The sequence below is a fragment of the Chrysemys picta genome, chromosome 1 (genome assembly GCF_011386835.1).
Source record: "Chrysemys picta bellii isolate R12L10 chromosome 1, ASM1138683v2, whole genome shotgun sequence".
In the NCBI taxonomy this organism is placed as follows: Eukaryota; Metazoa; Chordata; order Testudines; family Emydidae; genus Chrysemys; species Chrysemys picta.
The window spans coordinates 301,297,305-301,313,249 of record NC_088791.1 but is presented as its reverse complement, the minus strand read 5'-3'; the positions used below and the strand labels follow the sequence as shown (position 1 = coordinate 301,313,249).

The following is a 15,945-nucleotide window of genomic DNA, read 5'->3' as shown; positions in this document are numbered from 1 at the left end:
CTGCCCCTTAACTCTACTGGAACCTCCTCTATGGCCCCCATAGCAAGGAGCGTAGAAACTTCCTGTATAAGAAGTTGCTCGTGAGAAGGGTCCCTGAAGAGGGACGGGGAAGGGGGGGAGGAGGGGGGGATTGAAGAAAACTGGATAGCGTATCCCCTGTCCACCGTGTGAAGGACCCAACGGTCCGAAGTTATAAGGGACCAAGCACGGTGGAAATGGGAAAGGCGATCCCGAAAGGAGGGGGCTGGATCCTGGGGGATGACTGGGGCGCCGTCCTCGACCGCACCTTCAAAAGTTCTGCCTGGGGCCTGAAGGTGGTCTAGGTGGCCCCTGGTTCTGACCGGGTTGAGGGCCGGTCCACCTTCTTCTACCACCTCGCCCTCACCTCCGGGCCGAGTCCTGTCTCTGACGAGGCGGGGGGAGGTAGAAGCGCTGAGGCTGCGGCCTAAATGGCCTGGGCTGAGGGCCCGCAACATGCATCCTCAGGGAACGCATGATTGTCCTGGAGTCCTTGAGGCTCTGCAGGCGAGAGTCCGTTTTCTCTGAAAACAACCCTTGTCCTTCGAAGGGCAGATCCTGCAGGGTTTGCTGCAGTTCCTGAGGCAAACCCGAAACCTGGAGCCAGGAGATCCTCCGCATAGCGATACCTGAGGCCAGGGTTCTCGCAGCAGAGTCCGCTATGTCTAAGGAGGCCTGTAAGGAGGTCCGAGCCACCTTCTTACCCTCCTCTACCAGGGCTCCAAACTCCTCCCTGGACTCTTGGGGAACCAATTCCTTGAACTTCCCCATAGAGTTCCAGGAGTTAAAGTTGTAGCGGCTCAAGAGCGCCTGCTGGTTAGCTGCTCTAAGTTGCAGCCCTCCGGCTGAATAAACTTTACGGCCAAACAAATCGAGGCGCTTAGCCTCCTTCGATTTGGGCGCTGCGGCCTGCTGACCGTGGCGCTCCCTTGCGTTCACTGATGCCACCACCAGTGAGCACGGCTGGGGGTGGGTATACAAGTACCCGTAGTCTTTGGACGGAACAAAGTATTTCCTTTCCACCCCTCTCGCTGTGGGTGGGATAGAGGCAGGAGTTTGCCATATCGTAGTCGCATTCGCTTGTATCGTGCGGATCAGGGGTAACGCCACCCTCGATGGGGCATCCGCTGCGAGGATATTCACGATGGGGTCCTGCACCTCCACTATCTCCTCCGCCTGCAGGTCCATATTACGGGCCACCCTACGCAGGAGATCCTGGTGAGCCCGAAGATCTATTGGAGGTGGACCCGTGCACGATGTGCCCGCCACTGCCTCATCCGGAGAGGAAGAGGAAGATGCCTCCGGTGGTACAGGATCCAAGGGAGGGTCCTGGTCTCCCTGCTCCTGGGCCGGAGCATCACCTGCGCTTGGGTCCAGGACGTCAGGTGGTGCGGACACGGAAGCCTCCATGCCCCCTGGCGGAGGCCGAGAGATGGTGGACTCCGGGGCCCTTCTAACGGAGTGACCCGAGCGAGAGGTCGAAGCTATTGGAGCCCCTTGCGCCTGATGGTACGCCCACGGGGTCCAGAACGACCAGTGAGATGGGCCATGAGTATGGTCCTCTGTTATCTCCTGCCAATGGCCCGAGTCCTGTTCCTCGGCTTGCCCCTGAGGGGGGTATGCCGATCTCGATAGGTCCTCAGAGGAGCGAGACACCGATCTCGATGGCCATGGCGGTGCTGAGAGCGTCGAGACAAATCCCGTGGGCTGCGGTGCCGCACGGTGCCGGTCCGGAGATGTTCCATCTCTACGCGGTGCCGGCGATCGGTGCCGGGACCTCGACCGGTGCCGATGACCTCGTCAGTGCCGGGAGTCGGATCTGGACCTCGACGACGACCTGGAGTAGGCCCGGTGCCGGGAGCGGCCTCTCGACGTCAAGCGTCGACCGTAGCGGTGCCGAGAACTACGTCTCGATGTTGATCGGTGCCGACGATCATAACGGTGCCGAGACGTAGAGCGGTGCCGCGACGAAGATCTTGGCCGCGAGTACGACCGGTGCCGAGGTGATATTCGGCGCCGGGACTGCGAGCGGCGTGGGGACCTGCTTCGGGACCTGGACCGGTGCCGTGGTTCCAGCCCTTGCGATGGAGGGCGCATCAAGGCAGGTTTCCCCCTAGACTGGACCGGACGAGTCAACGGTGCCTGCGGTGCCGGTGGTTGCGGTGCCGGCTCCGTGAAAGCTATTAAGTCTCTCGCCGCCGCGAAGGTCTCTGGAGTCGACGGGAGGCACTGTATCACTGCCGGTCTCGGTGGAGACGCTATCTGCACCGGACTCAACGGCCTCGGCGCCGGAGTCGACGGTGCTGGAGGCACCTGTTTCCGGTGCTCCACAGGCGGACGCGGCTCTACCCCCGGCACTGGGGGAGCCGGCGTCTTCGGCACGGAGGTCCCCGTCTTATGGGCTTTTTTATGCCCCGGGGATAATGACCGGCGCCGAGGCACTTGTTGTGCTTGCGGTGCCGACGAGGTCCGGTGCCGGGGAGGCTTGTCCGACGCCACTCGCGTGGTCGGCATGGCCGGTGCCGCCGGGGCACTGCGCACCGAGGTGCTAGGTGCCGGGGCCTGACTCGTTGATGGAACGTCCGGACTAAGTGCCGCCTCCATAAGGAGTTGCCGGAGCCGAAAGTCCCGCTCCTTCTTGGTCCTTGGTCTGAAGGCCTTACAGATCTTGCACTTATCTGTTTGATGGGACTCTCCCAGGCACTTCAGACAGGAGTCGTGCGGGTCGCTCGTGGGCATAGGCTTAGCGCAGGAGGCGCACTGCTTGAAGCCGGGAGCGTTGGGCATGAGCCCGGCCCCGCGGCCGGGGGAGAAAGGGGGAGACGACCCCCTTAATCCCCTGAACTACTATAACAACTAGAACAAATGAACAACTTTTTAAAAACTATTTAACTATTTAACTATAAACAACTAGAACTATAACTGTGAATAACTAACTAAGCTAGGGAGAGTGGAGAACAGCTATGCCGCGCTCCACAGTTCCAACGACCGTCAGGGGCGGTAAGAAGGAACTGAGGGGGTGCCGGGTCGGCTGGGGTATATATTCAGCGCCATGAAGGCGCCACTCTAGGGGGCTCCACAGCCGACCCGCCGGTGTTGCTAGGGTAGAAAATTTTCCGACGATCGTGCACGCGGCGCGCGCACACCTAATGGAATGGATATGAGCAAGCACTCGAAGAAGAACCCCTAATTCCTTTTCTGCTGAACTGCTGCCTAGCCTCTCGGTCCCTAGTCTGTAACAGTGCATGGGATTCTTCCGTCCTAAGTGCAGGACTCTGCACTTGTCCTTGTTGAACCTCATCAGATTACTTTTGACCCAATCCTCTAATTTGTCTAGGTCCCTCTGTATCCTATCCCTACCCTCCAGCGTATCTACCACTCCTCCCGATTTAGTGTCATCTGCAAAGTTGCTGAGGGTACAATCCACTCCATCCTCCAGATCATTAATGAAGATATTGAACAAAACCGGCCCCAGGACCGACCCATGGGGGACTCTGCTTGATACCAGCTGCCAACTAGACATCGAGCCATTGATCACGACCCGTTGAGCCCGATGATCTAGCCAGCTTTCTATCCACCTTATAGTCCATTCATCCAGCCCATACTTCTTTAACTTGCTGGCAAGAATACTGTGGTCTTTAAAGCCCCCAATGACAGGGATTCTACCATCCCTAGATAACCTATTCCAGTGCTTAACTATCCTTATAGTTAGAAAGTTTTTCCTAATATCTAACCTGAATCTCTCTACAGAAAACAGTTGCTTTCACTACAAAACCCTGATTCACCTCCAGAGTAAAATCCATCCTGTGCACTGAATGAGGCAGGGGTTCTGTGGAAAAAATGGTATGTGGTCATATAATTAAAGGCTGGATCATAATGCATACCTAGAAAGGGACAACTTAAGGTTGCACGAGTAGTCGATTTTTGTGTAATTTCCTAGTATTTTTTTAAAAAAGCAAACGAAAAAAAAACAGAAATTCCATCATGTGGCATCATATTGACACCAACATGGGTCATCAGCAGGGTTGGAACTTTAAGATCCACTGTACAGACCTCTGCCACTTGAGCTAACAAAGTAACTGATAGCAGTAGAAGTTGTCATCCTCTATGTGGACCAGCGCTAGAGGGGAAAAGCAACACACTTTGCCAGAGGGTTTCACTGATGTCTGCTGACAGTGGAGGAACGGTGAGACTTGGGAATCATGGGTTCCATTACAGGCTCTGGAGGGGAGTTTTCCCTAGTGGGCACAGGCACTTCTGTCCATTTGCTCCCAGCTTGACTCCTTCTTTCCAATAACCTCCAACATGTTCTTGTCCTACCTCTTTCCCACTCCTGGTTCTTTGTCCCAGTCATGTTCTCCATGCCTAGCCAGTTCCATTCTCCATTCCTCAGGCTTCTGATCCCAGCTCTAGTCTCCTTGCCCAGCCAGTCCCAGTTCCCATCTCCTGGCTTCTTTCTCAATCTGTGTCTTCACCCCTAGCATCTGGTCACCCCATACCCTCATTCCCCATCCCCATAAGCTCCAGTCCCAATCTCCGTCCTTGGGCAAATTCTCCAATGTCCAGCATTTCCACCCAACCCAGCTGCTTGTTTCATTCTCTTTGCACATCTAATCTTGGTTCTCCCACTTCACCCTGGCTCTTCATCAGACCAGCCTGTCTCCCCTTCACCTTTTCCCCTGGCCCCACTGGTTCCCAGTCCTCATCTCCTTGTTCAGCCAGTCTCATTCTTCTTCCCCGGTCTCCTAGACCAACCACAGTCTCCTTCCTCATCCACTGGCTCCGAGTGCCCCCTCCTTTTCCCTTCCTGACTCCCAATCTCCTTGTCCAGCTAGTGTCAGTCCCCCACAACTGTCTCCCAGTCTCAGTCTATTTGTCTTACCAGTCATAATCTCCTCTGCCCACGTCTCCAAGTCCTAGTCTCCTTGCCCATCCAGTCCCAGTCTCCTCTTTACCCCCAACTCCTGGTCCCAATTTTCCCTCTTCTGCCCCATACTCTTCAGCCTCCAGTTCCATCCTTCCCTCCCAACGTCATTGTCCCAATGAACTCAGTATGTCTCCTCCACACACACACACACACACACACACCCCACCCCTCAGGTCCAGCTCTTTTCCCCTCTGCATTCAGTTATTCAGTTCAGGTGGCTCATGCCTCCTGGGCCCAGTAGGAGAGTCTTTGAAAGCACAGGAGAGACAGCCTCCCTGTTCACAGTTCTAGTGCTTGGACCTGGCACAGCTGGGAACTTGTGGCACTTTCTCTGGATGCCCATGACTGTTACCCCACTGACCCCAGTGAGAGGAAGACTTGCTGGTGCTGGGTGTCAGCTCCCTGACACCACCCGTCTGTTAGCCACCCAAACAATCTCCTCAGGGCTCTGTCAGCCCTTACTTTGCCTTGTGGTTTAACAAGAGGTGTACCCCAATCCTCAATCACCTTTGAAATGTTCCCCTGTAGTATCCAGCTCCTGTCGCTGGACAGTCTCAGAAATTGCCAGATTCGCTATCCCCAGTGTACATTGAGAGTCAGTTCCTATATAACATCACAGCACTGAGATAGAGCTACAGTAAAAACAATCATAAGTTTATTATCAAAAGCTAAAATGTAGGGGACAGTGAGTAAGGACAATGGAAACAGGAGTGGTTTCATATAAAACAAAACCATAAAATGCCAAGCTGGGTCTACACTTATCAGTGGTTACCTTTCTTATATAATCAAATAGATTCCCCTTTTTTCCCCCTCCCCCCCGCATCATCCCAAAAAAGGTTCAGTCTTATGCAGAGCTAGCTGGTTTCTGACAAACCAGGATCCAAGCATTCATGAAGCACCTTCCCTCTGCCAGGGGTTTTCCTCAGTGAATGGATAACAAAATGTCTCCTTTCATTCATTTTGTATTCTTCAAAGTTCATTTTTTGCCCCAGAGACAGCAGAACCCCCCTGTGGTTTAGTCTCCAATGACATCCCAACCTCTTGTTGACTTCATGTTTAAATTGGTCTCCCACTGTGTTGGCTTATAATACTTAATGTACATGTGAAGCAAGATGGACAGGTGAATATATATTCTAACTCCTGTCTGGAAGAAACCTGTTTTTTTTTCTTTGGTTAGTGACAGACTTTAAAACATAGTTTCAATACATATAAACAACATGTTTAAATACCATCTGTACATATATCTCACGATGATTATGAGGATCAGTATAAAATAAGCCTTTATTAGAAGCCTTACATGACATTCTTTATGGATAAATACTGTAAAGGTTGTCTGCTAGGTGCAATGAGTTTGTCAAGCCTGCTCAGAGTTGCTGTTACAGAACACTAAACCATTTGCCAGCTGGCACAGAGGTGTGCTTAGGGTCGCAGAACTGCAATTGCCGGGAAAGTCCTGCTCAACCCTGGGCTGGCTTATGCCCAGTCTAGCTGGAATTTTCAGGGAATGAAACTGAAGATATAACAAATATCTACTGAGCATGTGCAAACTATGATTCTTCAAAGGCTTATAACTTGGCCAAATTTGGGCTGATTTTTCACCGGCATGGCAAAAGGCATATCACTGACACAAAGTCCCCACCCCCCCCCCTCCACACACACCCCCCAAATTTCAAGTCACTGCTCCAAACCATGGGGAGTGCTAGAACTTCTGAAATAAAAGCTGGTCAGAATTTTTTAACATTATTCCCTAGCCTTGTTCTTGGAAATAGCTGAACTGTTGTGACTGAAATTAAAAATAAATAAATAAATCAGCCTGAGGCAGACATGTGGCATGGAAAAGTTCAACCAAGCAGTTAAAGTTGGGCAAAGTTATAAGCAACTGAAAACAGGATCTTATAATGAGAACTGTTGGGCAACCTTAATAATCGGCAATGCTACTAGCCCCACCTATAATCAGTTATTTTAGGATTATGTTTACTCTTATTATTTACCCTTTCCAACCTTTTAATACAATAATTTTGGTCTGTGTTTTGGGGTTTTTTTTTGCCAATATAGGGGATATAATGGGTGAGTCCATTCAAAACTGTCTCAGTCCAGCTGGAATTGATAAGCTTATCAAAGTGCCCACTGGTTGTGCTGAGCAAACTATGGTGACAATGGCTCCAGCAACGTATGCCATTGAATACCTGGATGCAAGTGAACAGTGGATCAACTTTAAACCTGAAAGGAAAGAAGAAGCCCATAACATGATTGCACAAGGTATGTGGAGCCTCTTCCTCCTTCCCCCCCCCAGCCCCAAATAACAAAACTGTTTTTACTTGTTCTCTCTTTGCATTGTAGAGTAAACATTGATGTTAGACATAGGACTGAGCTTGATTCTAACTAACTTGCAGAACCAGGCACAAAATCTGCACATTCACCTGCCAGGATGATAATGAAAGAACAAATGAAATTCCATACATTTATAAAATCAAAGGGGAAGGGTGTAAGCAAATCCACAGCTGTCTGTGAACTGATGAAGATCCAAGTCAATGGAGTTGTGTCAATTTCCACCAGCTGTGGCTCTGACCCAAAGACTCTTTTTGGTTAATTAGTATTCTGCAAACCTTTTCTAATATAATTAGGGGGTTCTCTTCCCCCCAACTCCTGTACGGGCATGGAACTCCCATGCTACTTAGGGCTTCTCTATATGAACACTTAGTTCACGGCAAGTTGGGGTGTAAATCTACTCTGCACTAACCTGCCGTGCATTAAGTGTCTATGTGGACACTGCTGCCATGCAATATCTGTTGGGCCACGCATTTACATAAGTATATAATATGTGGTGTCTTTTAAATTAATTCAAATGTGGCTATAAAAATATCCCCAGCTTATCAAATTCCTCCAGCTTGTTACTTGTTTTATTGATGATCCAAAGCTACTTTTCCCTGCTTTCATCTGGTCGCATCATTTGTCATAAGCCCATGAAGAAAGCTATAGCCCTCCATCGCTGGATGCCAGTTCTTAGGTACACTATAACCCCTGCACTCACAGCAATTCCCTTTTAAGTTTTTACAGGCTATCAAATAAGACTGGGCATGAAGTAAGATATTGCAAACCTTACTGCAGAGTTGTCATTGTGCAACATGCAGAATAGAACCACACCTACAATTTATCCCCTTAAATAAACAGCTATTAACGAAATATTCCCATTACAAGAATTATATTGTGGTGAAACATATTCCTGTTGTGTCTTTATTACAGCAGCGATATATATATGGTTACCATCTGTACTTGCTTATAAGCCAAACACACTCTAATATGAATATTGAAATTGATCCATATATCCAATTATCTTTAAGAGCTCCTGGAGGACTGATGAGGTCCCAGAAGACTTGAGAAGGGCAAACATGGTGCCTATTTTTAAAAAGGGGTGAAATGAGGACACAGGAAATTATAACACAGCCATCCTCACTTCGATACCTAGAAAGATACTGGAACAAATTATTAAACAAGCAATTTGTAAACGTGTGGAGGATAACAGGGTTATAAGGAATAGCCAGCATGGGTTAGTCAGGAACAAATCATGCCAGATCAACCTAATTTCCTTCTTTGACAGGCTTACTGGCCTAGTGGGTGGGTAGAAGGAGTAGATGTGATGTATCTTGATTTTAATAAGGCTTTTGACAGTGCCGCATGATAGTCTCATAAGCAAATTAGGGAAAGGTGGTCTAGATGTAATTACTATAAGGTGGGTGCTCAATTGGTTGAAAGGCCATACTCAAAGAGTAGTTATCGATGGTTTGCTGTCAAACTGGGAGAGCATATCTACTGGGGTCCTGCCAGGGTCAGCCTTGAGTCTGGTACAATTCAGTATTTTCATTAATGATTTGGGTAATGGAGTGGAGAGTATGCTTATAAAATTTGCAGATGACACCAAGCTGGGAAGAGTTGCAAGCACTTTGGAGGACAGGATTAGAATTCAGAGTGGAGAATTGGTCTGAATTCAACAAGATGAAATTCAGTAAATACCAGGACAGAGTACTCAATTTAGGAAGGAAAAATCAGAAAGCACAACTACAAAATGGGGAATAACTGGCTAGGCAGTAGTGCTGCTGAAAAGGATCTGGGGGTTATACTGGATTACAAATTGAATATGAGTCAACAATATGATGCAGCTGCAAAAGATGCTAATATCATTCTGAGATGTATTAATGGGAGTGTTATGTGTAAGACAAAAAGGGTAATTGCCCCACTGTACTCAGCACTGGTGAGGCCTCAGCTGGAGTACTGTGTCCAGTTCTGGGTGTCACACTTTAGGAAAGATGTGGACAAATTAGAAAGTCCAGAGGAGACCAACAAAAATGAGAAAAGGTTTAGAAAACTTGAGCTATGAAGAAAGGTTTTTAAAAAACTGGTCATGTTTAGTCTTGAGAAAAGTAGACTGGGGGGGGGGGGGGGGCCTGATAACAGTCTTCCAATATGTTAAAGGCTGTTATAAAGAAGACAGTAACTAAAGGAATAGTTAAGCTCTGGAACAGGCTTCAAAGGGAGGTTGTGGAATTCCAATCATTGGAGGTTTTTAAGAAGTGGTTGGACATACACCTGTCAGGGATCACCTACGTTTACTTGGTTCTGCCACAGTGCAAGGGGCTGGACTTGATGACTTCTCGAGGTCCCTTCCAGCCCAACAATTCTGCGATTCTATGTCAGCTGACCATAGACACAAGTATATATGAATCTAGTAACATTAGTATGGCTAGTCCTGCCTAGGGATCCAGCCCTTGTGCAGGACATGACACACCTCAGCCAGGTGAAGATGAGCCGATGGGGCCATTAACAGCAGTTCCTGCCTGGGGATCCTGGATGTGTTTGAAGGCGGCACTTTCATTCTAAGCCCCAGATTTTTTTTCAAGTGCTTCTAACTATCCACAGAATTTAGCCTAAGGCTGGAGTTCCTCATGTTTGTCTCAACCCAGTTGTGACAATGAAATACGGGAAGATTCTGCGCAGCAGTTTTCGGGTTACCCACAGACAAAAAGAAAACTGCTTTTTGAAGCTTACCCCATAGGCAATTGGAGAGTTGCCTGATGGCTGTCAGCTGGAAACTCGCGAACGTCCTGGGGTTTGTGGCAGCTTGAGGGCTCTATACCAGCTAGGAAGCAGAGTCTGATAGGAAGCAAGGCTAGCTCAAGACTGCTGGCCAAACTTTTAAACACTAAGTGATGATTTTAGGATGTCTCACATTTTGGGCATCATAGAATCATAGAATCATAGAATATCAGAGTTGGAAGGGACCTCAAGAGGTCATCTAGTCCAACCCCCTGCTCAAAGCAGGACCAATTCCCAGCTAAATCATCCCAGCCAGGGCTTTGTCAAGCCGGGCCTTAAAAACCTCCAAGGAAGGAGACTCCACCACCTCCCTAGGTAACGCATTCCAGTGTTTCACCACCCTCCTAGTGAAATAGTTTTTCCTGATATCCAACCTGGAGTTCCCCCACCGCAACTTGAGACCATTGCTCCTTGTTCTGTCATCTGCCACCACTGAGAACAGCCGAGCTCCATCCTCTTTGGAACCCCCCTTCAGGTAGTTGAAGGCTGCTATCAAATCCCCCCTCATTCTTCTCTTCTGGAGACTAAACAATCCCAGTTCTCTCAGCCTCTCCTCATAAGTCATATGCTCCAGACCCCTAATCATTTTTGTTGCCCTCCGCTGGACTCTTTCCAATTTTTCCACATCCTTCTTGTAGTGTGGGGCCCAAAACTGGACACAGTATTCCAGATGAGGCCTCACCAATGTCGAATAAAGGGGAACGATCACGTTCCTCGATCTGCTGGCAATGCCCCTACTTATACAGCCCAAAATGCCGTTAGCCTTCTTGGCAACAAGAGCACACTGTTGACTCATATCCAGCTTCTCGTCCACTGTGACCCCTAGGTCCTTTTCAGCAGAACTGCTACCTAGCCATTCGGTCCCTAGTCTGTAGCAGTGCATGGGATTCTTCCGTCCTAAGTGCAGGACTCTGCACTTGTCCTTGTTGAACCTCATCAGGTTTTTTTCTGCCCATCCTACCTGAGACACTTTAAAGAGCCTGGTTTTCAGAAAGTGCTGAGTGCCTGCCATTTAAAAATGGATCCCTTTTAAGGTGCCTTAATATGGGCACCAAAAAACTGGGGTACCTGAAATCACCAGTGTTTTAAAATCTTAGCCCTCTTTTTCATAGATTTCAGTGCCAGAAACCAATCTATGTCTCTGGCCAGTCGTCATCTTATTCTGCCCCATCTTCTGTTGGCAGGTCTCACTTCCTCACTCAGCCTAAGAGCCAACAGTTAACTCAGGATTTGTCTACACAAGGAAATCAGCATGTAAATCTACCCCACACTAACCTGCTGCACAATATGTATCCATGTGGACCCTGGTGCGCTTTGATCTACTCCTATTTCAAAGCAGCGTAGGTTGAAGTGTGCTACAGAACTTTTAGTGTACGGCGGCAGAGTCCACATGGACGCTTAGTGAGCGGCAGGCTAGCGCGGGGTAGATTTACACCCCAGCTTGTGGCAAACTAAGTGTTTGTGTAGACCAGTGGTGGGCAAACTACGGGCTGCGTCTGGCCCATCAGACCTTTTAATCCGACCCTCGAGCTCTTGCCAGGGAGCGGGGTTGGGGGCTTGCCCAGCTCTGCACGTACCATGGCTACACGCAACTCCCAGAAGCAGCGGCATGTCCCCCCTCCAGCTCCTATGCATAGGGACAGCCAGGGGGCGCCTCATGCTTCCTCCGTGCAGCTCCCATTGGCAGGGAACCACGGCCAATGGGAGCTATAGGGGAGGTGCCTGCGGATGGGGCAGTGCACAGAGCTGCCTGGCTGTGCCTCCGCATAGGAGCTGGAGCTGCTTCTGGGAGCTGCTTGAGGTAAGCGCCACCCAGAGCCTGCACCCCAGACCTCTTCCTGTGCCCCAACCCCCCCGCCCAGCCTGGAGCACCCTCCCAGCCCGGAACACCCTCCTGCACCCCAAACCCCTCATCCCCAGCCCAGCCCCAGAGTCTGCACCCCCAGCTGGAGCCCTCACCCCCTTCTGTATCCCAACCCCCTACACCAGGCTGGAGCCCCCTCCCGTACCCTGAACTCCTCATTTCTGGCCCCACCCCAGAGCCTGAACTCCCACACAGAGCCCTCACCCCCTCCCGCACCCCAACCCCCAATTTCATGAGCATTCATGGCCCGCCATACAATTTCCATACCTAGATGTGGCTCTCAGACCAAAAAGTTTGCCCACCCCTGGTGTAGAAAAACCCTTCCCTCGCTCCAGCACCTTTACACTGGGTCAAAGAGCCAGAGTGACTCTAAATGCCCCAGATGCAGCAAAGGCTGGCTACACGTTGGGAGATGCTGGAGGTGAGAGGGGTGCAGGGAGGCCTGGATTGTAGTATGTGGGGCTGCGGTGATCCGGGCAGTGCTGTGACCCATAGGCAGCCGATGACAGGCTGCCATAACTTACACTGGTCCCAAGGGAAGTTTGTGTTACGTCAGGGCCTGCTGAGCATCCCAGAATTGGGAGGGCATACAAATGACTTAAAACCACCCGATCCACCTTTCTCCATGGGCTATGAGTGCTGTGTTGCACAGCACAGACTCTCACCCATGAAGAGTAATGATGGAAAATAGACTTTTGTTTGGCAGTTAGCTGAATGGAGATCTTTGGCCTTGTTGTATATCTGTTACCAAGGGCCTCGTCAGAATAATTTGTTCCCACCGTCATTGGCTTCTGTGCATCTTAACAATGAATTAGAGTGCAACACAAACCTGAAGTATGTTAGAATGTGTTACATGCATCTGACTGGAAAACAGAAACACTTTGAACCTGAGGTGTTTGGTCAAGCATCATTTCTTTTTCTTAGTAGTTGTATTTATCTAAAATCCCCCAAGGAAACGTGATGCTATTTTATTACTGGTGATTAATTATTATTAATAAAACATAGTTCTACTGTGCCTTTTTTCAATAGATCAGAAAGAACTTTACAAGGATGAGTATCACTCTCACATTAAAGGTGGGAAAATGAAGTGCAGAAAAATGAAGTGATCTATTCAAGTCAACGGCAGAGCTGGGAATGGAGCCCAGATCTCCTGACTTCCAGTTGTGTCCTATCTGCTGGACCTCACTGCCTCTTTTATGTCTTATTTCAACCCCTTGTACAGCTGCTCAAGAAAGTGGCAGTACTTGGGGATGGATTTTCAGGGACCCACCAGGCAGAAATTCCTTGGTATCCACAAATGTTTGTAATATTGATGCCCTTATGCCAACTCAAGTAGACCCATCAAGGCAGGATTTAAACAAAACTCATGCTCCCTTTCCTCTACTTTATTCCAAAGGGCCTGCTGTCGCAATCATATACACACAACCTTTATGAGGAGCAAACAAAAGCAGTGGAGTGCACTTCCATGTTAATCCAGGTGTTGCATGTAAAGGCCCAAAGTACAAAAATACAAGTCCATGTACAATAATATTCTTACCCAATATATTTGATTGCTTGTTTATGCAGGTTACACGAGACTTCTTGAATTTCAGAAGGAGGATGGCTCTTACGGAGCATTCAAAAAAACTCCCAGCAGTACATGGTAGAGTATGCGTCATAATCAGCCCTAGTTGTTGTTTTATATTCTAAAATGCCAATGTTGTCACACATAGTGTATCAGAAGTTTACTTGCTGGCTTTTGGGGCCAAATTATCAAATTGTGCCCATATACTTGAGTGCATCTAATATGTACACAGACAATTTAGCTACATACACAGCTATGTGAGCAGGCTTCACACGTGCACAATGGGTATTTGCAAATATATGGATGCAAGTCTGTGTGCCTAAACTTTGATTCTTTGGCTTTTTATGGCCAAATAGTTTTTATTATTAATAAAGTGAGACTTTTTTTCTGAACAACTTTCAGTGAACAGCTAATGCTGATGTAATTACGTGGGCACGTGCAAGCATTGTTTAATAAGAAGTGCAAACACCTGGGCGGACACTTCTATATATATTTAAAACTGCTTATACTGGCAGGAGTGAAAATAATATGAAACACTAACCGGTAAGGGGGCCCGGCTCCAGGCCTCGAGTGGAAAGGGCGGGGCCTCGAGCAGAAGGGGCAGGACTGGGGCGTCAACCTCCCCCAGCCAGCCCATCTGCGCTGCCTGGCCCGTGCTGCCCGGAGTTCCGGTGGCAATTTAAAAGGGCCCAGGGCTGCTGACGGAGGGGGCAAAAGGGGCAGCGACATTAAAGTGCTTTAACGTCAGCTGCATATGGGCCAGTACCAGCTTCTTACCGCTATGCCATACCCGCTCACTTTCACCCCTGTATATTGGTTTAATTTAAACTCATCAGTGCAAGAAGGGTATAAACACAGGGGGTTGCCTGGTATAATTAAAACAGTAGAAATTCACACTGCTAGTTAAACCAATGCAACTTGGTGTGTAAACCAGGCTTCATCGTACATGAGCCTGTCTCTGTCTTTCTCTCTATCTTTTTGTATATCTATCTCTATCTTTTACACTCATGAAAAACCAGTATCAGAAGAGAACTGGGCCCAGTGTGGTAGTGAATAGTGTTGTACCCTAAGGTATGAATTGCACTGAGACTCTTCAGTCTTTCTGGATGCCTCGTATATCTTTCGGCATTGCCCCATAACTAGCCATTGACTGGTCAACATTATACATAGCGGTAGCTTGTGCAAAATTGTATCAGAATTTCTGACGTACTAATTAGGGCTGTCGATTAATCGCAGTTAACTCACACGATTAACTCAAAAAATTAATCACAATGAATCACTATTTTAATCACAATAGAATCGCTGCTGGAACCCTGGCACATAAATACCTAGCAATGCCTGCTGCAAAAGTGCCATGTGAACACCTCTTCTCATTTTCAGGTGACATTGTAAATAAGGAGTGGGCAGCATTATCTCCTGCAAATGTAAACAAACTTGTTTGTCTGAGCGATTGGCTGAACAAGAAGTAGGAGTGAGTGGACTTGCAGGCTCTAAAGTTTTACATTGTTTTATTTTTGAGTGTACTGTAGACTTTGTATTCTGTGTTGTAATTGAAATCAATATATTAAAAAATATAGAAAACATCCAAAAATATTTAAATAAATGGTATTCTAGTATTGTTTAACAGAGCGATTAATCATGATTATTTTTTTTAATTGGTGATTGATCGTGATTCATTTTTTTAATTGCTTGACAGCCCTATCAATTTTTTAATTGCTTGACGTGTTAGCAAACCACAAATATCAATGAGTTTAGAAAATGAAACCAGTTTCTTTTATACAGGCTAACTGCATTCATTGCTAAAGTGCTCACAAGGTGCAGAAAATACATCAGTGTCGAAGACCGTTACATACACAAAGCTGTTTCCTACTTGCTTGGACAACAGCAGGCGGATGGCTCATTCCGTGACCCTCACCCAGTGATGGACAGACTTATGCAGGTTGGTCACTGAAAATGATAAGAACCTGTTCCCATATGGGCCAGATTCTCAAATGCTGTAAATCGGTGTCACTCTATTGAAATCCTTGGGGCTATACCAGCTGATGATGTGGCCACGTATTTTATTTTGTTTTGTTTTGTTTCCCCTGATTCTGGACTTTTATCTTTTGCTTCCCATATAATTGTGTGTGGGGAGGGAAAAATCAACAGCTCTTGCAGCAAAATATTTTTAACTCTTTAAAAGGATGAGTATTTGAGGCAGACTGGGGAGGAATTAGGACTTTTTCTAAAGGCAGAGGGTGCAGAGAAAAAACAGAAAATGAGTCAAGGGCTGGAAAAAAACACCTCACAGTGAGAGACTCAAGGAACTCAATCAGTTCAGTTTATTAAGAAGATCAAGTAGTGATTCGATTACAGTGTATAAGTACCTTCATCAGGAGAAGATACCAGGTGCTAAAGGGCTCTATAATCTAGCAAAAAAAGACATAAAAAGAACCAATGGCTGCAAGCTGAAGCCAGACAAATTCAAATTAGGGATACAGC

The 15,945-nt window shown here is 47.9% G+C and overlaps 1 protein-coding gene across 1 annotated transcript in view; it reads left to right on the top strand.

Moving 5' to 3' along the window:
- LOC101939210 (complement C4) overlaps nucleotides 1–15,945 on the top strand; it is a 97,303-nt gene that overhangs the window by 54,133 nt on the left and 27,225 nt on the right. The window contains exons 24-26 of the mRNA XM_065581281.1: nucleotides 7,001–7,204; nucleotides 13,467–13,542; nucleotides 15,247–15,403. Of these exons, the coding sequence (XP_065437353.1) occupies nucleotides 7,001–7,204; nucleotides 13,467–13,542; nucleotides 15,247–15,403 (437 nt within the window). The remainder of the gene's footprint in view (nucleotides 1–7,000; nucleotides 7,205–13,466; nucleotides 13,543–15,246; nucleotides 15,404–15,945) is intronic.